Source organism: Aquarana catesbeiana, linkage group LG05 (genome assembly GCF_042186555.1).
Source record: "Aquarana catesbeiana isolate 2022-GZ linkage group LG05, ASM4218655v1, whole genome shotgun sequence".
Classification (NCBI taxonomy): domain Eukaryota; kingdom Metazoa; phylum Chordata; class Amphibia; order Anura; family Ranidae; genus Aquarana; species Aquarana catesbeiana.
In genome coordinates, this window is record NC_133328.1 from 364211351 (window position 1) to 364231525 (window position 20175).

Here is a 20175-nt window from a genome sequence, read left to right on the forward strand (position 1 = left end):
TTGATGGTGCAGCTGCCTTTCACATCTCAGCACCTGTATACGTGACTGAAGATGTCCTTTCCTCCACCCTGCAGGGTCTGGAAGAAAGATTAGCGGCTTAAATCGCATCCTCCATTCAATTGGATGGTAAGCATGCTAGGTCCCCTTCCCCCACTTCAGCTTTGCAAGGGGAACAGTGGGCACACGATGAGGCGTTACCCTCAATTGATCAGGAAGAAAAGCAAACCGATGATTCCTCTGCAGAGGAAACAACGGTAGATGAACCTTTTTCAGCTTCTCAATCTAAGAAATTGCTGATACAATCTCTTACAGAAATAGTTCGTACTTTCATGCTGCCTCTTCTACCTCTTCCTTAGGTTCTTTAAAACCTTCCCATCCTTTACATGCATTTCCAGCACATGCATTACTTGAACAGCTTATTTTTGCTGAATGGGATCACCCGGATAAGCATTTTCTCCCTCCTAAGAGGTTTGCAATTCTCTATCCTCCTGGAGGAGAAATTCTCCAAAAAATGGAAAGTACCAGCAATTGACACTGCGATTTCCAATGTGAATAATAACTTAACTTGTCCTGTAGACAATGTACAGATGCTTAAGGATCCAACAAATAAGTTAGAATCCCTGTTAAAATCTACCTTTTCCATAGCAGGTGCTGTCACTCAGCCCGCAGTCGCCGTGATGGGCGTCTGCCAATCCCTAAAGGACCAATTTAAACAGGCCCTTAGAGAGCTTCCTACACAACAAGCTCGGGATTTGGCTGAACTACCTAAGGGATTATGTTTTGCCATAGGTACCATTTAAAGATTCTATTCACCAGGCATCCCGCCTTACGCTTATGCTTGTACATATGCGTAGAGTCCTGTGGTTGAAAAATTGGTCAGCTGAAACACCATGTAAAAACCTCCTAACTGGGTTCCCCTTTCATGGGGAGCGACTATTTGGAGAAGACTTGGATAAATATATCAAGACAATTTCTAGTGGGCAAAGTACTATTTTACCAGTCAAAAGAAAATATAAATGCCCTTCATTTAAACGGGCTCTTTCCCCTGCCCAGGGGCTTCTGCCTCTAGGCAGTGGCGACGACCTCCGCCGTCAGACTCTAGAGGAAAACCTCAGGGTCAGACCCAGGCTCAAAAGAAGCCCTGGGGTAGGAAATCTGCAAAATAGAATCCTAAAGCCTCATCATGAAGAGGCAACCCCCCTCACCAAGGTGGGGGGAAGACTTCTGCAATTTTCAGAAGTCTGGACAGTTGGGTCATCTCCACGGTAACGCTGGGGTAAAAGCTGGAATTTCGGGACTTTCCACTGTCTCGTTTCCTGAGATCAAACGTTCCCAAAGATCCAGAGAAAAAAACCATCTGTTTCAGGCACTAGACCGATTAATATCTCAAGGGGTGATCATACAGATTCCCACAAAAGAGCAAGGTCTGGAGATTTATTCAAATCTTTTCATGGTATCAAAACAAAATGGAGACGTCAGACCCATTCTAGATCTAAGAAACCTAAATCCGTTCCTGAAGATTCGCTCCTTTCGCATGGAGACAATCAGGTCAGTAGTTTCCATCCTTCTAGAGGAGAACTTCTGGCGTCAATTGACATCAGGGATGCATATCTGCATGTCCCTATATTTCCCGCTTGTCAAAAGTTTCTGCGGTTCGAGTTAGAACAGCAGCATTTCCAGTTTGCAGCCCTGCCCTTCGGGCTAGCCACAGCACCACGGGTGTTCACCAAGGTGTTGGCCCCACCTCTAGCCAGGTTAAGGGCACAGGGCATAACAATCGTAGCGTACCTAGATTATCTATTGCTTATAGATCAATCGGTGGCTCGTTTGGAGCAAAGCATACGCACTACAACCAACTATCTGAAAAGTTTGGGTTGGATCCTCAACCTAGAGAAATCTTCCTTAATACTGCTAAAAAGGCTGAAGTACTTGGGTCTGATCATAGACACAACCCAGGAAAGGGTGTTCTTGCCTCAGCCAAAAATCAACTCCATAAGAGAACTGGTGCTGAGGGTCAGGTCAAATGGCAACCCCTCCATTCGCCTCTGCATGAGGTTGCTAGGAACCATGGTGGCTTCATTCGAAGCAATTCCCTATGCCCAGTTCCATTCAAGACTGCTGCAAAACAGTATCCTGTCTGCTTGGAACATAACAATTCAAGCCTTAGACTTACCAATGCAGCTGACCCCAAGAGTGTCCCAAAGCCTCACTTGGTGGTTACTAACCCAGAATCTCCTGTTCATCTGGAAAGTGGTAACGACGGATGCCACCCTTTCAGGCTGGGGATCAGTACTAGAAAAGGCAACTGTCCAAGGACAGTGGTCAAGAACCAAAAGAATCTTGCCCATCAATATCCTAGAGATTCGCGCAGTACGTCTGGCTCTAAAAGCCTGGACTTTAAGGTTACGGGATTGTCCTGTCAGGATTCAATCCGACAATGCCACAGCTGTGGCCTATATCAATAACCAAGGGGGCAACAAAAGTCTCTCAGCACAGAGAGAGGTGAACCATATTCTAACTTGGGCAGAAAGTAATGTTCCATGCCTTTCTGCAATCTTCATTCCAGGAGTAGAGAATTGGCAGGCAGACTACTTAAGTCGCCAGAAGTTATTCCTAGGGGAATGGTCTCTTCACCCTGACATATTTCGGACTGTTTGCCAAAGCTGGGGGACTCCGGACGTGGATCTTCTAGCATCCAGGTTCAACATAAAGTTGGTGAAATTTGTGGCCAGAACAAGGGATCCAGTCGCATGCGTAACGGATGCGTTGGTAACCCCATGGGATTAGTTCTCACTGATCTATGCATTCTCCCTATTCAGTTGCTGCCACGACTTCTTTGCAGGATCAAGCTGGAAACAAAGCCGGTAATTCTGGTGGCACCAGCATGGCCCAGACTGTCATGGTACGCAGAAATCGTAAAGATGGCAGTGGATGGCCCATGGTCCCTCCCACTACGGCCAGATCTGCTCTCTCAGGACCGATATTCCATCCTTCCTTCCGGTCTCTAAATTTAACGGCTTGCCTATTGAAACCCACATTCTAAAGAAACGTGGGATTTCCAGGTCGGTTATCTCTACCCTGATTAATGCTAGGAAGCCAGCTTCCAGAACTACATATTATAGAGTCTGGAAGGCTTATGTTTCCTGGTGTGAATCCAAGGGTTGGCACCCTCAGAGATATATCATAGGCAGAATTCTTGCCTTTCTACAATTAGGGGTAGAAATGAAATTGGCCTTAAGTATTATTAAAGGCCAAGTCTCAGCTTTATCGGTCTTATTTCAAAGACCACTTGCTACTTGTTCTTTAGTCCGGGGCTTCATACAAGGGGTGACGCGGCTTAATCCACCCGTCAAACCTCCTTTGAACCCTTGGGACTTGAGCTTAGTTTTGTCTGTGTTACTTAAACAGCCATTTGAACCGATACAACATATTCCCCTAGTCCTTCTGACAAGAAAGTTTGTATTTTGGGTTGCTATATCCTCAGCAAGGAGGGTTTCAGAATTGGCTGCTCTTTCTTGTAAAGAGCCGTATTTGATTTTTCATGCGGACAGAGTGGAGTTACACCCTCGTCCAGGCTTTTTGCCAAAAGTAATTTCAGGTTTTCACCTGAACCAAAATATTGTCCTGCCATTGTTTTTTCCAAAACCATGTTCCAGGGAAGAAAGGTCATAACATTGTCTTAATGTGGTGAGAGCAGTGAAAATCTTTTAAAGAAAACTGCTTAGATTCGTAGGACTGATGTCTTATTTATTCTGCCAGAGGGTCGTAAGAAAGGACAGGCAGCGTTAAAATCCACTGTCGCTAAGTGGATTCGGCAAGTGATAATTCAAACTTATGAGATTTCCCCGTTTCAAGTTAAGGTGCATTCTGCCAGGTCGGTTAGTGCTGCTTGGGCAGTGAGTCATCAGGCCTCCATGGTTTAGATCTGTAAGGCCGCAACTTGGTCTTCAGTGCATACGTTCACAAAATTTTATCAGGTGGATGTAAGGAGGTATGAGGATATCGCCTTCGGGCGCAGTGTGCTGCAAGCAGCAGTATTTTCCCACCCCTCAGGTGGCATTGTTATGGGATGTCCCATTAAGTAATTACTTATGGTTCTGTGTCCCATGATGTACGATAAAGAAAATAGGATTTTTATTACAGCTTACCTGTAAAATCCTTTGCTTGGTGTACATCATGGGACACAGAGGTCCCTCCGCTCTTTTTTGGGATTTAAGTATATTGCTTTGCTACAAAAACTGATGTGCTCCTGGGAGGAGTTGTTGTTATATAGGGAGTAAACTTCCTTTGATTGGGTTTACCAGTGTCAACACCTGAAGGTGGCCTATAACCCATTAAGTAATTACTTAAGGCTCTGTGTCCCATGATGTACTCCAAGAAAATGATTTTACAGGTAAGCTGTAATAAAAATCCTATTTTTAATTGTTTATTTTTAGCAATTTACTTAATGGAAAGTGAGCAACCAGAAGAAAAATTGAATTTATATTTGGTGTGACTACCCTTGGGCTTCAAATCAACATTAATTCTTCTAAGTAAACTTGCATAAATTTTTTGAAGGAATTTTGCAGGTAGGTTGTGCCAAACCTCTTGGGGAACTAACCACAGATCTTTTGATGTAGGCTGGCTCAAATACTTCGGTCTCTTCCTATAATCCCAGACAGGCTTGATAATGTTGAGATCAGGGCTCTGTGGGGGCTAAACCATCACATCCAGGACTCTGTTATTCTTTGGACTGAAGATAGTTCTTAATGACATTTGCTGTATGTTTGGGATTGTTGTCCTTCTGCAGAATACATTTGGGGCCAATCACACACACTGCCCTGATGGTATGGCATGATGGATAAGTATCTGTATTTCTCAGTATTGAGAACATCACCATTGATCAGGCAATGCCGAGGACCGTAGACAGTGGCCAGCCAAGGAAACTTAAAGTGGGTGTAAACCCGATTCATGAAATTTGAACTTGGCACATATATCTGCAGTGTTTTGTTATCTCTCTTTAAAGCACTGTGTCCCATAGATGTCTCCTGCTCTGTTCTTCTGCTATCAGCCTGATAACTCCTGACAAGTTCTCCATCGCATCTGATAAAGGCAGCCTAAATTTTGTGTTGGGGAGGATGCTATAAATAGATCAGCACTGAGCTGAACGATTCATTCAATGAACAGAGCTGATAATCTCTACCTATGAGGAGAGGGCGTGTGTGCCTTTTCTCCAATTAGCTGTCTTGGCTGTATGCCCAGACTTCACTGCAGTGCTAACCAGGAAGAGAAAATCTCCTAACACCATGTGCACTTTCTAAACGGTATATAAAGATAGCAGATATACATGTAAAACTTATGTAGGAGGATTTGTTTCATCCCTGTGTATCATCTGATAGTGTTCACATCACTGGGTATATGTGAGGGTTTACATCCACTTTAATGCAGCAGATGAAAGACTCATCATGCTTACTTCCCTTTGACATTGGAAGATGTCCAGCAGTGCCACCAGCACTGAACTGACAGAAGCCATTGTGACCCAGGTACATCCATCTATCTGGAGAAGTTTGCCAAAAGTAATCTTCCTGGAAGGAATAATGCCATACCTCAGGTGTGGAAACAAGGCTAAGTAAATTAACTTTGCATGAAAACAAAACTGGGGTGCACCCCAGTGCATAAAACAAAACAAAATTTGGCTGTAGCAGGAGGCAGTTTGTTAGCTGAAGGGCTGGGGAGCGGTACAATAATGTCTTCAGGCAACAGTGAAGCATGGCGGAGGTTCCTTGCAAGTTTGGGGCTGCATTTCTGCAAATGAAAGTGGAGGTTTGATCAGGATCAATGGTGTCTTCAAGGCTAAAAAAATTACAGGCAGATACGTATCCATAATGACATACCATAAGGGAGGCCTGTGATTGGCCCCAAATTGATTCTGCAGCAAGACAATGACCCCAAACATACAGCCAATGTCATTAAGAACTATCTTCAGTGTAAAGAACAACAAGGAGTCCTGTAAGTGATGGTTTGGCCCCCACAGAGCCTTGAGCTTAACATCGAGTCTGTCTGGGATTACATGAAGAGACAGAAGGATTTGAGGCAGCCTACATCTACAGAGGATCTGTAGTTCTCCAAGATGTTTGGAACAACCTACCTGCCAAGTTCCTTCAAAAACTGTGTGCAAGCGTAACTAGAACAATTGGTGCTGTTTTCAAGGCAAAAGGTGATTTGAATTTCTCTTCTCTTGATTTACTTTTCAATTTGTTAAAGTGGTGGGAGTAAGAGTAAACTTTATCGGTTCATTTTTACCTATTGGGTAAACCTATAGTAAGGCTTAACTATAGGTACAGTAAATGTGCACCGTTTAGGAGACATTTACCGGCGCATGCGTTCTGAAGGAACGGCATACCCGTGCTGTTCTTTCAGAGCCTTGTGCCATTACCAGCAACTCCAGCGCGCATACATGGCAGTGACGTCATCGCAGATCGTCCATTCAAAGGACCAGGGCCTGTGAACCTGGAAGGAAGATCGGGTATAGATGTAAGCCCTGTCCGCAATGACAGTGCGCCGCTGGAGGGCTTTGTTTTAAGCTAAGTTTTACATAATGCAAACCAGCACATTATAACATTGCATTGCAGGAGGCTTTTTTTTATTTAGAGAGTTTACCACCACCTTAATAAAAATTAACATTAAGAGTGGTTTCACACTGCTGTGCTGTGGTTTGGCTGCAGCGCAGGTATACCTGCAAGTTGCATTTGTTTAACCTGTGGTTACCCATAGACCTTCCATTATGTCCTGTACTTTTGACTTGTTTTTTGAACGCGCACCTAAGATGCAGCGTGCGAGACTTTTGGTGCGCTTTCAGAAAACACGCCAAAACGTGGGACCTAATATAAATTCTAAAGGAAAGCCACAGGTACACCCACGATGCAGCTCAGCAGAGTGAAATGACAATGGCAGTCTTCAAATTTCATTAGGTACTGTATGTACCTCTTTTTTCAGGCACAATAGCTGAGACATGTAGATGGATGCCATCCATACACTGCTCTCATCTCCTTATGCCACCACCAATCTGCTCTTGACAGATGAAGAATAGAAGTTACCCTTTGTCAATAACTATAGTTAGGCTTTCACGTAATTTTAGTTAGCAGTAATTCAACTTTAAAGAATACAAATTCAGATCCAACTTCAATAATGGCTTTTTTTTGTTTTTTGTTCTTCGTAATTATTTGGATTTAGTCAACTGTCAATTTATTTCTATAGGCAAAAATATTTGAAAGAACATTTCTCTGTCTCTTGTTTTTAGATCCAACACTGGAAGTTGGGTCAGGGCATGAAACGTGTGGAGAGACCTCTTCTGAGAGTTACAGTTCCCCACCTAGTCCCCGCCATAACAGGAGGGAGAGCTTTGAAAGTGAAGAAGAGAAAGACAGAGGTTGGCACCAAAAAGGGCAGCTTGTATAAATGGGAGAATGGATTTGGTGTAATACTGGAGTACAGTCGGGTTTAGCGCTTATATTGCAGACTTGGGGGTCAATATTGAAAAACGGCATTTTTGTGTACATTTTTGGTTAACCTATTGTTACAGCATTAAAGATGGTAACACAGGCAGTTTTGTTAGTACAATCTTGCTACTAATAATCTGTTAGTGATTGATCGTTATACATAAGAAATAGTGAAGTGTAGCATGTAGGAACAATTAACCACTAATGATCACATAATGCTCTAAATTTGTGTGTCCAGTTGCTTTACATTCACCTATGGCTAGTGATTACTGATGATTTTAGTAGCATGATTGAACTACGAAATTGCCTATAGGCGCCCAGTATTAAGCGACCTTAAGCTTGCAGCATGAAAGTTTTTTTACTTTGATGAATGGTACAGACAGCCACTGTAGACGTGAGCTTTATTGTATCTTTATTGACAAATTCGTCTTCTGTATCTTCCTTCAAATAAGACCTTGACTGTATTCAGCACTCAGTGGTTTAATGCCTGTATTTAGGTAATGAAGTCAGTTCACTCGATAGGTTGAGTTCTTCCTTCTTCCCTTAATTGCTTCCTTTTGGAATGTTGATTTCTTTTCCTCCTCCTCTTTGCCACCTCTTTAAATATGCACTTTTAAACAAATTTAAATTATTATTTATTATAAATATTATTTATACAGCGCTTTACATATATATTGTACATTCACATCAGTCCCTGCCCCCTGTCTCCTAACTCCCATTCATACATACGTATACTAGAGCCAATTTAGACAAGAGCTAGATAACTTACCAGCATGTCTTTGGAATGTGGGAGGAAACCCACGCAGGCACAGGGAGATCATGCAAACGCCAGAGGGGTATTGCTGTGACTGGGCTTTGAACTGACAACCCTAATTCCTTTAAGCTAAAAAAAAAAAAAATTTAAAAAATATATATTTTCAAACGGATTACACAATTATCTATTAAGTCTAAGTGACTGTGAAGTCATGAGATGATTGTTGCTAAACTAGCCATTGCTTCTGTAGAACTCCTTCCTAACACAGTCATGGGGACACAGATTTGAAATTTTTTTTTCTGTCTTATGACTTCAAGATAACACTTTCTCCATAAAAGCATCTTGAAGTGGTTCTAAAGTCAAAAAATGTTTTTCTACTTTAATGCATTCACTGCCTTAAAGTGGAGTTCCACCTTGGGGGAAAAAAAAAATTAAAGTCAGCAGATACAAATACTGTAGCTGCTGATTTTTACTATATGGACACTTACCTGTCCAGGCATCTTCGGATCGACTGGTGTAGCCACCGCCCTTCCAGGTAGGGCAACCGGCAGTGAAGCCTTGCGGCTTCACGCCCAGTTCCCTTCTGCGCATGCGTGAAGCGCACTGTGCTATCTGATTGGCCCGGTCTCCCGGAAGTGGGGAAGGGGACCTGTCAAAATCAGGTCCCCACTTCCCCCTGAAAGGTGCCAAGTGTGACACTGGAGGGGGGGGGGGGGGGGGAGACGCAATTAAGTGGAAGTTCCACTTTTGGGTGGAACTCCGCTTTAAGGTAACAAATGTCCAACTACTTGTTCTTACACCACCCCCTACTCCGTGTTTTTAATGTACAGTGAGTTGCCTCACTCAAACTACTTCAGGTGTATACACTGCCATTGTGGATTATTTGTTCCATCCACAATTCCAACAGGTAATCGTTCACCCACGGCATAGTAATGGTTTAGAAATTCAGAACCCATATTATTTTTTGATGCTGGGTTCACACTTGAAACGGATGCAGCTGATGGCAGGGGTCCAATGGGTCCCTGTTCTCCGTTTCAGGGACGAATCGGGCCCGATTTGTTGCCTGAATTCAGACCTGAAACGCAGCCAAAGACTAACAGAACCCTTGTGCTTGCTCCGCAGCCGCTCCGGAGATGTGTGCACCGGCTCCATAGAGAGCCGGTCGCAATCTCCTGTCCTTTCAAATGGATGCTGGGAAACTTGCATCCAATTTGCACTAGTGCGAACCCAGCCTAAATGTAAACATTACTTTTAAGATCATGGTTAAAAATAAATTTACTTGGTTTTCGATTTGTTTGGTAATTCTCATAGTATCATTACTTTTAAAATAATATATAACTGCAGACTTCTTTAGTTTAACATAATCCTATTCTCAATTTTTCCCAGTTTAATTTCTGTTTTATATTTTTCTTTTAACAGACACAGACAGCAATTCAGAGGATTCTAGCAAACATGTCCATGGATTCCCAACTTTTGCTTCAGTAAATACATCATCAGCCAAGTTATCTGACCACCTTACTAGTAATGAAAGTATTGATTCCTTGAATAGTCGCACCTTTACACAGTTTCAAACTCTTTTGCCTACATTGCACTGCATGATGCCAACTAACGTAGAGAAGATGGAGCCTGGGCATCCACTTCCGACAGAAGGAAAAACTCTGGGTATGATAGTTAGCCCAGTTTCTATGCCCCCTGTGAGGGAGCTGATTCACCAGAGTTCCCTTGGAATTGGTGTTGCCACTGTAGCCTCTGCCATAGGGGAACCAGGGAAGTGCATTGATATACTGACACCCCCAATGCCTGTCCCTTCCACTTTTCTTCCAAGGAACTGCTCGCCCAGCAGCCCCGCTTTGCAAATGTCAGTTCAAAGGCTAAAAGTACCTACTCAGGGGTCAGTCGAGGCCTGTACGGTTAATGGATCAACACAGACTAATATGGGTTTGGGAACTGCCAATGCTGGATTTATTTCAATTCACAACCATGGAGGCTTTACAGCTTCTCCTGTGACTGCTTCAGAACCTCTCAGTAAACCCATTTCACAAGTAGCAAGTCTTAATCAGGTAGTGCCTCATCTGGATGGAAATATGGGGATTGCATCTCCGGCTGCCAATGTGAAGTTGGTTCTTTCAGGCACTAACTTGACCCCAGCACCTTCAACAATCCCGTACCCCCTTTCTGGACCATCACTTCCAAGTGGAGTGTTACCTACACCTAACACCAATGTGCTGAATGCTGCTGCCCCTGCTGCTGCTCAGCCAACTAATAATTGTATAGGTCAGGTGCAATCTGCCGTTCCTCTCACTGTTCCTACCCATAGCCCTGGTCCTGCACCCAGTCCAAGCCCTGCGTTGACACATAGTACTGCACAGAGTGATAGCACTTCTTTTATTAGTGCTGCAGTTGGTAATACTAGCACAAATGGGACGCTTTTATCACCACAGCAAATGAGCACTGGGACATGTGGCTCTTGTGGACGTAGATGCGGTTGTGGAGTACCGATGGGAAATTACTATTATCCTAACCCAGTCCCTGGACAGATGTTCACTCGAGTTCCGTTTCCCTTTCCTATGCCATCAATCTGCAATAGCACCTACCTCAACCAAGCACACCAGAGCAATGGAACACACTATCCTGTCTTCCTGCATCAGCCTCCCTATACCAATGGACTAATGCATGAACCTGTGCTTGGTGGCCAGGCCAACTATGGCATGCAGCAGATGGCAGGATTTGCTAGGTTGTACCCAATTTACCCAGCAACCAATGTAGTAGGCAACGCTAATGGATCAGTGGCTAAGAAAAATGGCAATATCTCATGCTTCAACTGTGGGGTAGCTGGTCATTATGCACAGGACTGTAAGCAACCATCTATGGAGGCCAATCAGCAAGGTAATCGTGATACTTCCCAGAGGACTTGTTTCTAAATTTTCTTGTTTCTTTTGTTCCAACATGATTGGTATTCGGGTGTGTGTGTGCGCGCGCACGCGTGTGTGTCCTGTTTTTCCACTTTGCTGGCCACAATGGTGTAGACCATTCTAACGAATCATTCTGACCATTGGCTAAAAAACAAAAACAAAGCTAGTAAAGTCCCTCTGTCATTGTTTTGTATTTTGTGTGTCTAATAATTTAAAACTCCTGTGCCTCTGTAACTCCATGTCTGTCTGTTGTATTGCAAATTTATAATGTGTAACTTGTGTAGCCAAGTGAAGAAATTAAGGGAATATATGGGGATGTCAAAAACTGACCCCCCCCCCCCCCCATGAGACGTAAGCAATTTTATGAAGTTTAAAGCTGTTTAATGGGTCTCCACTATGTATTACTATAGCAACTGTGTGATGCTCAATCACCCACTGAAAAAGTGCCTTTTTGATTTTGTGCTTCTTTACCCCCATAAATATTTTGTTGAACTTTTTCTAGTTTGTAAACATTGACTCAGAAGTTCTCTTTCCTGTTTTAGGCACTTTCAGGCTGAGGTATGCACCTCTCCTTAATCCCTCTCATGATTCTTTGGATTCTGCTGACTGACACCAGTCCACAAAAAATTATTACATGTACGTTGAATCTACTTGTAACGTTACCATATGGAAAATTCACTTTCCTTTTCATGATGGGTTTAGGAGCTAGAATGTTTACAACTTCAAGATGACAAGAAGCCCATTACTGTGCCATGAATTGTGTACCTCGAACTGAAGAAGTGTACATAGCGTGCCTGTTTGAACAGGCCAAAGCCCTACATGAAGAACAGTGGCTCAATAATATGCCTAGGAATGGTTGGATGTACAGTGTGCTGGAAATCGAGATGAAGAGGAAACCTAATGTTTTGCAAAAGATGTAAATGTTCCTGACATTTCAATGACCTGTTCCTTTGTTCATTTCTGTGACTTATCTTTGAATCTGTAAGGCCCCTTTCACACTGGGGCGGTTTGCAGGCGTTATTGCGCTAATAGCGCCTGCAAACCGCCCCTAAACAGCCTCCACTGTTTGTTCAGTGTGAAAGCCCCGAGGGCTTTCACACTGAAGCGGTGCACTGGCAGGAGAAGAAAAAATCTCCTGTCAGCCGCATCTTTGGAGCGGTGTATTCACCGCTCCTAAACCTCTCCTGCCCATTGAAATCAATGGGACAGCGTGGCTATACCGCGGCTATAGCCGCGCTATACGAGGGGTTTTAACCCTTTTTCGGCCGCCAGCGGGGGGTTAAAACCGCACCACTAGCGGCCGAATACCGCGGTAAAACAGCGCTAAAAATAGCGCTGTTTTACCGCCGACGCCCCCTACCGCCCCAGTGTGAAAGGGGCCTAATGCATCTTCTATCACACAGTGTCTGATTGCGTAAAGCTCTTGGCTGTAGATTCAAAAGTCACAGCAGAGGTTTGGTGTGTAACAGGAAGACAGAAAAGTTTGATTTTGCAATTGTATTGAAGATACTTTTTCCTTACCCTTCTGAGTTTTATGTATTAGGTAAAACCATGCCTATAAAAAGTAAGAGCTAACGCCTCCAAGTCAAAAGCTAGAGAAGTATCTGAATATTTTGTTTCAGATGACGACTTGGAAGACACCTCATAACAAGTTATCTTGTTGATGCATAGACCCCCCTTTGCATCTGCTGTTTTGTTAACTGCAACAGTTTGACGTTTGATAAGTATTTTTATTTTCTAGAAAACAAAATAACCTATGTTATAGGTTTTCTTTGAACTTATCTGACTGCTGTTTAATTTAGACAGAACTGTTCTGTCTATGCAGTCAGGCTATAGGTTATCCTTGTGGCAGAACACAGTGGTGCCTCTGCAAGGCATATCCAAGCCTAATTTATTTAACACTTAAGAGGAATTACAGTATTTAAGTATGAGAAGTTTCAGTCATTTATTTTGAAGACTATTCTTGTTGGCAAGAGTAGCAGATTTAACTATTTAATTGTTCTGTTTATCAAATCTACCACTGACCATATCTCATAATGTGAAGATGATTATTTTTATGTTCTTTAAGGGTAATTTTAAGGTGGTATTTTTATATGTCAGTTGTCTAAACTGAAAACTGCTACATGCATGGTCCATGTTAGTCTTAAAATTGCTCTATCAGTATGTGGGGGGGGGGGGAGAGTACCCTGCCCTATCACACAAGTGATATTTACAACAAAAGCTAAATGCCACATCTTCATGAACACACACTTTTATGATGGAGTATGGTGTTTTCCCATGTATGCCCATTTCATTGCTGAAGCAATGATCAGATTAAAGGAAACCTGTATTGATCAAAAAAATAGGAGCTACCATCCTAAAATGCCAGTTGCCTGGCTGTTTCTGGTTTCCATGTCTTTTTAAATGTCCCAGAACTATCATGCAGTAATGAAAGTTGGAGTACAGCCAAAATTCCTAATTTGCATATTGTTGCAAGTCTTTGATGAAAGGTTATGAAGCCATTGAATCAGCACGAAGACCAGGTTACTAGCAATTTCAGGTGGTGAGGTCAGTAATGGCAGCCTTCATGTTTCTCACAGTACTAGTTTTTCTTTAATGTGAGGAAACATATTGTGGTCTTCACTGAAGAAATTCAGTGTGCAAAGACACTATTCTGTCCTTGCCCTTAGAGTCAGTGTCATGTCATAAGACATTTGCTGCTGTTTTACAGTTTATATATATATTTTTTAAAAAAGCCAATATATGCACTACAATTTCTTGATTCCAGGTAATGCTTGACATACCTTTTGTGCACTGAGGTTATCTGGGAGATAGGTGTGTATTCTGTGTCAAACAGCAGCCATTTACCAGCATTATAATACTGTTTTTATTTTCCTTTTGTGCATTCCTCTAACTTCCATTCGCTGGAGAAGTTGTGGGGTGTTTTTTGTTTTTTTTTTGTTTGTTTTGTAGATCCTAATTATATTCTTTCAGAACAGGTAAATGTAGGCTTATTAAAAACATTTAAAATGGAAAAATGGTGTCTAAGACCATAGAGAATTTTTTTTAAACTATAAAATCTTATTGCAAAAAGTTGGTTCATGAATTTCAAAACTTGAAAAAAAAATATATATATAGATGATATCTTGATTTAAACTATTTTGTCCTTCCCAGCTATACTGCATCAACATATGATGTTTGAGGATGGCAAAATGTGTAGTTGACATAAGAAAAGTTCACAAAAAAAGCTTTAATTTAAGAGGAAGAAGAAAATCTTATAAATATTTTATTTGATCTAGGTATTTTGGATATGATTCAACACAGTGAAGTCGTAGTGCAAGTTTCCTCTTCGGTTAGATTAAGCAGCAAGGATTAAAGCAGCAAAAAGGAGATAGGAGGATTCTACAATACTTCAAGAGTGAGGTGTTACCTTCTCTTTATTTGTATGTTTACCATATTCTTTGATATTTCAATTGTTATGTACTGGAAAGGTTACTTATATTTCTAGAACAGATTTTGAATTTTATGCAAACTTATTTCCTTGAATTAACAGCAATAAAAAAACAGGAAAGCATTTTGCGCACGTTTCCTATTAATTTATATTTTGAATGTTGATCTGTAACCGGTCATTAGACTTGGGGGATGGAATCACATAATATGGGGCTTTATATGTAAGTATCAGGCAAATGTTTTATATATAAAAAAAAAAAAATGTACTGTATGTATTAAAAATCTGTACATGTATCTCTTCATATTGGCCTTCTCTAATCCCCCTCAACAGCAGGCTGGTAGAGGGATGGTGAGCACTTTAAGGCTGGGGCCCCAAACTTTCCAGGTAAAGGGCCAGTTTACGTTCCTTCAGACTTTAGGAGGGCTGGATTGTAACTACTGGGTGTAGAAAATGCCTCAATGTCAGTAGGAGGTATAGTGCCCTAAGGGCCGGATAAAGGCAAGCGGCCACAGTTTGGAGACTACTGCTCTAGGGAAATCGGGGTTCTACTCCTAGTACTTGGCTCAGTCTAAGCTTGAGCATGCCTGAAGGGTTTAAATGATTGGCATGCATCAGCTCTTTTAATGTCATGGACTGGGGTGGATCCTAGACCAAGCTGTATTGCTTAGCTTAAGTGTAGCCTTTAGGAAGGTCTGGGATTGAGTATTACAACTTCCCTGACAGGTAAAACAGTTTGCCTACAGTATACTGTACATAAGGGGTAGACAACCTCGGCTCTCCGGCTGTGGTGAAACTACAAATCCCATCATGCCTCTGCCTCTAGGAGTCATGCCTGTGATTGCCAGGGTCTTGCAATGCTTAATGGGACTTGTAGTTTCAAAACAGCTGGAAGGCGGAGGTTGCCTACCCTTGCTGTACATCTTTTACATTATGCATTTGACTGTTTGCTTGACATTTAAAATGTTTACCTTAAATAGGTAATTGGCTATCCGTGTTCTGATGTGGAATGAAAATTACCACTGATATGTTGCATCTGGAAAGAATTCACAGTGCTTCACTTTTTCCACATTTTGTTATGTTACAGCCTTATTCCAAAATGGATTAAATGCATTATTTTCCTCAAAATTCTACAAATAATACCCCATTATGACAACATGAAAGAAGTTTGTTTGAAATCCTTTCTTAAAAATAAAAAACGAAAAAAAATCACATGTATACAAGTATTCACAGCCTTTGCCATGACAGTCAAAATTGAGCTCAGGTGCATCCTGTTTCCACTGATCATCCTTAAGATGTTTCTACAACTTTATTGGAGCAGCCTGTGGTAAATTCAGTTGATTGGACATGATTTGGAAAGGCATACACCTGTCTATATAAGTTCCCACAGTTAATAGTGCATGTTAGAGCACAAACCAAGCCATGAAGTCCAAGGAATTGTCTGTAGACCGTAGACCCCTGAGACAGGATTGTATCGAGGCCCAGATCTGGGGAAGGGTACAGAAAATTTCAGCATTGAAGGTTCATTGAATGAGCACAGTGGCCTTCATCATTCATAAATTGAAGTAGTTTGGAACCACCAGGACCCTTCCTAGAGCGTGCCGCCTGGCCAAACTGAGTGATCGTGGGAGAAGGGCCTTAGTCTGGGAGGTGACCAAGAACCTGATGGTCACTCTGACAGAGCTCCAGCATTTCTCTGTGGAGAGAGGAGAACCTTCCAGAAGAACAACCATCTCTGCAGCACTCCACCAATCAGGCCTGTATGGTAGAGTGGTCGGATGGAAGCCACTCCTCATTGAAAGGCACATGACAGCCCATCTGGCGCTTGCCAAAAGACACCTGAAGGACTCCAGACTATGAGAAAAAAATTCTCTGGTCTGATGATTCACTTTGGCCTGAATGGCAAGCGTCATGTCTGGAGGAAACCAGGCACTGCTCATCACCTGGCCAATACCATCCCTACAATGAAGCATGGTAGTGGCAGCAGCATGCTGTGGGGATGTTTTTCAGCAACAGGAACTGGGAGACTAGTCAGGATCGAGGGACAGATTAATGCCGCAAGGTACAGAGACACTCTTGATGAAAACGTGCTCCAAAGCGCTCTGGACCTCAGACTGGGGTGAAGGTTCATCTTCCAACAGGACAACGACCCTAAGCACACAGTCAGGATAACAAAGGAGTGGCTATGGGACAACTCTGTGATGTCCTTGAGTGGCCCAGCCAGAGCCCAGACTTGAACCCGATTTGAACATCTCTGGAGAGATCTGAAAATGGCTGTGCACCGACCCTCCCCATCCAACCTGATGGAGCTCGAGAGGTCCTGAAAAGAAGAATGGGAGAAACTGCCCAAAAATAGGTATGACAAGCTTGTAGAATCATACTCAAAAAGACTTGAGGCTGTAATTTGTGCCAAAGGTGCTGAAACAAAGTTCTGAGCAAAGGCTGTGAATACTTTATGTACATGGGATTTTTCTTCTTTTTTTTTTTTTTAACAAGTTTGCAAAGAATTCGAACAAACTTCTTTCATGTTGTCAATATGGGGGGGTATTGTTTGCAGAATTTTGAGGCAAATAATGAATTTAATCCATTTGAAATAAGGCTGTAACATAACATGAAATAAATCCTGAAATTGTTATAAGTTTTAAACTAAATATTATCTGAGGGGGGTTACAGATCCCTCTATTATTCCATATATGTATTACCTTGTCTATTCCTATCGTTAACTAGTCTATTAAAACTCTGATCACATGTTACTGTTGATATCACAGTAATGTAAGGTTAGCTATGAAAACATCAAATGGAAAAGAAAAACCGCGCTGCAGAGCAGATAGAACAAAAATAAAAGCTGCACTAAAAACACACCAATATCTGTGTATACCATGAAAAATAAAAAGTGCGCTAATAATATGAAAATGCACAAATATAAATGCATATAAGTAATAGTGAAAACCAAAATCTACTGAGAACAAATAAATAACTCAATAAATAACATAAGTGTATACGTGCAAATCATGTGATAGAATGGCAAAATGAAACTAGTAAAAAGTGTACATGTGAAGTACAAAAAATGTGAAAGCGTGAAAATTACAAATCCTAATCCGTGAATTCAGACATGAAAAGTTCATCAGTAAAAGCACTTCCATCCACTATGCAGCTTTGCAACAACCAATATCTCTATGAGTAGATCGACAAAGGAGAGGGATGTGCAAGGTAGTACAACTCCGCTGGCGATGACTCCAATCAATGAGAGTAGTAAAGGTGGACTCTTACCCTCCGTGTTGGACCCCCTCGCTGGCAGGGTCTGTCCAGCATGCAGATTATGCCCTCTGCAGGGACCGTATGTTGAGAAGATCTCCCCAGCAGCTGTAAGAGATGCTGTCTTTGGTCCGGGCTAATCCAAGTGAAACACCTGGAGGGGGGGGGGGGGGAGAAAGCTCTCTTGCTCCCAGTGTGGCAAAGAAAGAGCGGGGCTCCAATAGTGTAAAAAAGTTTTGAAATTTATTAATAAAAATAATACAAGCCAAAACGGAGAGTGCACGCTCCGTAAGGTATGAAAAACAATTAAAAACAAGCCGGCATATAAAACTCGCAATAACCCGTGCATAACATGGGGCAATCGTGACGGCTTACGACGTAGCCACGGGCGTAACATAAAATGTGGAAAAAGTGAAGCGCTGTGAATACTTTCCGCATGCACTGTATATAGGAATAACTTTAATTTTTAAACATTGAGCCTGCAGTAAAGGCCTTTAGTATCCGTAGTTGACTGTTCGTAAAATGTTCTCTATTGCTTTGCTTGTTTTAACAGACACAGCTTAGATGCAAAAAGGCATATCGGGCTGAATTTAAATAAAGCATCAGACTACACTTCTGGTAAAAAATAAACAAAAGGTTCTAGCACGCCTTTACCTATCATTGGCCATAATGTCCACCTAGAATAAAAAGTGCTACTATCGAAATTGGGCTAAAAGAAAAGTTACGTAGTGAAATAATTAAAAAGTGCATAACAAAAGCACTAAAAAAAAAGTTTCCATACAACTGTGAACTAACATCCACAATAAACAAGCAGGCCTTCCTTTCAATAACCTCTTTGTGCACAGGTGTGTGAATGTGATCAACCTTAAATTGTTAAAAATACCACATGTGTTCCTCCATCGGGTGCCACATGAAAATGCTTACAAACGTTTTTTTGACACTAAACCAGAGAAACCTGAATTGGCTAATCTTTTTACTTGTGCTCTCTTCATGACTGTATCCAAAATGCCTACCAGCAGGTCCACTCTACATATTAACTAGCGATCACAAGTGTACAAATGAATGTTTAACTCCTTGGCGCCGACAGTATGCATATGGAAAAGAAGAAAGGTAACAGCGCTCGCCGAAGGGACAATAAAAAGTGACAATAAAAATTTTTTAAATACAATTTGTCACTCTGATGTACTAATAAACGACACTTCAAGGATTACAGTTTTGCCGGCTCTCCCTATTACAGTATGCATATGAGCCTTAAAGCCAAGCAGCCACATACACTGGAGGTCAAAATTAGAGAACAATTTATGAACACTTGATTTTTTTTTTTTTTTCTTAAATAATGTAATTCCTCAACATTTGATGGGATTTTTGTTGTGGCTATAACATGCTAATAGAACAGTGTTTTTCAAAATAGCCAAGGCACTTCAACAAAAAAAACTTTTTTTTGCCAAAAACACAATGATCAAAATTAGAGAAAAGCAGTGACTGTAGCACAGTGAAAGATTACAACAAAAATTTCTGAAGATTACCACAATTAACAATTAGTAGGCATTTTATAGGCCCTTTCTTTGAATGACTTCTGCACATCTGCAGCCACAGGACAGTGCTAGTCTCCCACTCTGCTCTGGTGTGATTTTATTCTACTCTTTCAGTCTCTCCCACAGTTTGGTGACTGTAGTGGGTTTCTTGGCCATAACTTTGTCGCCAAGGATTTTCCAGAAGTTTTCTATTGGGTTTAGATCAGGAAGTTTTTAGCTGCAAGGAACTGCTTTACCCGTTTTGCTATGTGACAGGGGGCATTGTCGTGCATGAAAATTGCTGGCTGATTGTGTGATGAACATAGGGAAGGAATTTAAGGAATTGCATGTTGTCGAAGAAGGTTCTGATATACAGCTACATGGCAGAGTGAATGCAAATGTTTAAGAGGCCAACTACTGCAGAAAACACCCCCCAAAACCATAACGCTTCCCCCTCCACCTTTCACTGACTCCTTTACACACTTTGGGTTTAGTCTTTCCCCAGTTTGACGGTGAACATAATTTTTTTTTTTCCCCCCCATCTGACCCAAATACATTAAACTTGCTTTTATCACTAACGTGAACCTTGGACCAGTTCTCTGTCCACACAACATGCTCCTCAGAAAAGGTTAGTCTATCCTTTTGATTATTTCTGCTAATTAGAGGTTTGGTCACTGCAGAGTGGTCTTTCAGTCCAAATTCTCTTTAATGGCACAACACTGTATGACGAGACAGATTCTTACTCTGTTCAGCGCTGAACTGGTGAGCAATCGCAGCTGCAGTGTTTAACCGATTGCCTATTCAGATGCTCTTCATTATCCAATCCTCTCTTGCG

The 20175-nt window shown here is 41.8% G+C and overlaps 1 protein-coding gene and 1 long non-coding RNA gene across 10 annotated transcripts in view; one reads left to right on the top strand and one right to left on the bottom strand.

Moving 5' to 3' along the window:
* ZCCHC2 (zinc finger CCHC-type containing 2) overlaps positions 1-14697 on the top strand; it is a 194742-nt gene extending 180045 nt beyond the window's left edge. For 3 of the 9 annotated variants that reach the window (XM_073630914.1, XM_073630915.1, XM_073630920.1), the window contains 3 exons: positions 7280-7408; positions 9652-11118; positions 14423-14697. In XM_073630914.1, the coding sequence (XP_073487015.1) occupies positions 7280-7408; positions 9652-11118; positions 14423-14499 (1673 nt within the window). In that variant the 3' untranslated portion in view covers positions 14500-14697. Of the gene's footprint in view, positions 1-7279; positions 7409-9651 lie in introns of all 9 variants that reach the window. The other 6 variants (XR_012244473.1, XM_073630917.1, XM_073630916.1 and 3 more) reach the window with 6 other exon arrangements.
* The window catches only part of LOC141144845 (uncharacterized), a 39995-nt gene continuing 27703 nt past the window's right edge, over positions 7884-20175 (bottom strand). The window contains exons 2-3 of the long non-coding RNA XR_012244474.1: positions 8248-8361; positions 7884-8088 (exon numbers count right to left, since the gene is read on the bottom strand). This is a non-coding gene — a long non-coding RNA (uncharacterized lncRNA). The remainder of the gene's footprint in view (positions 8089-8247; positions 8362-20175) is intronic.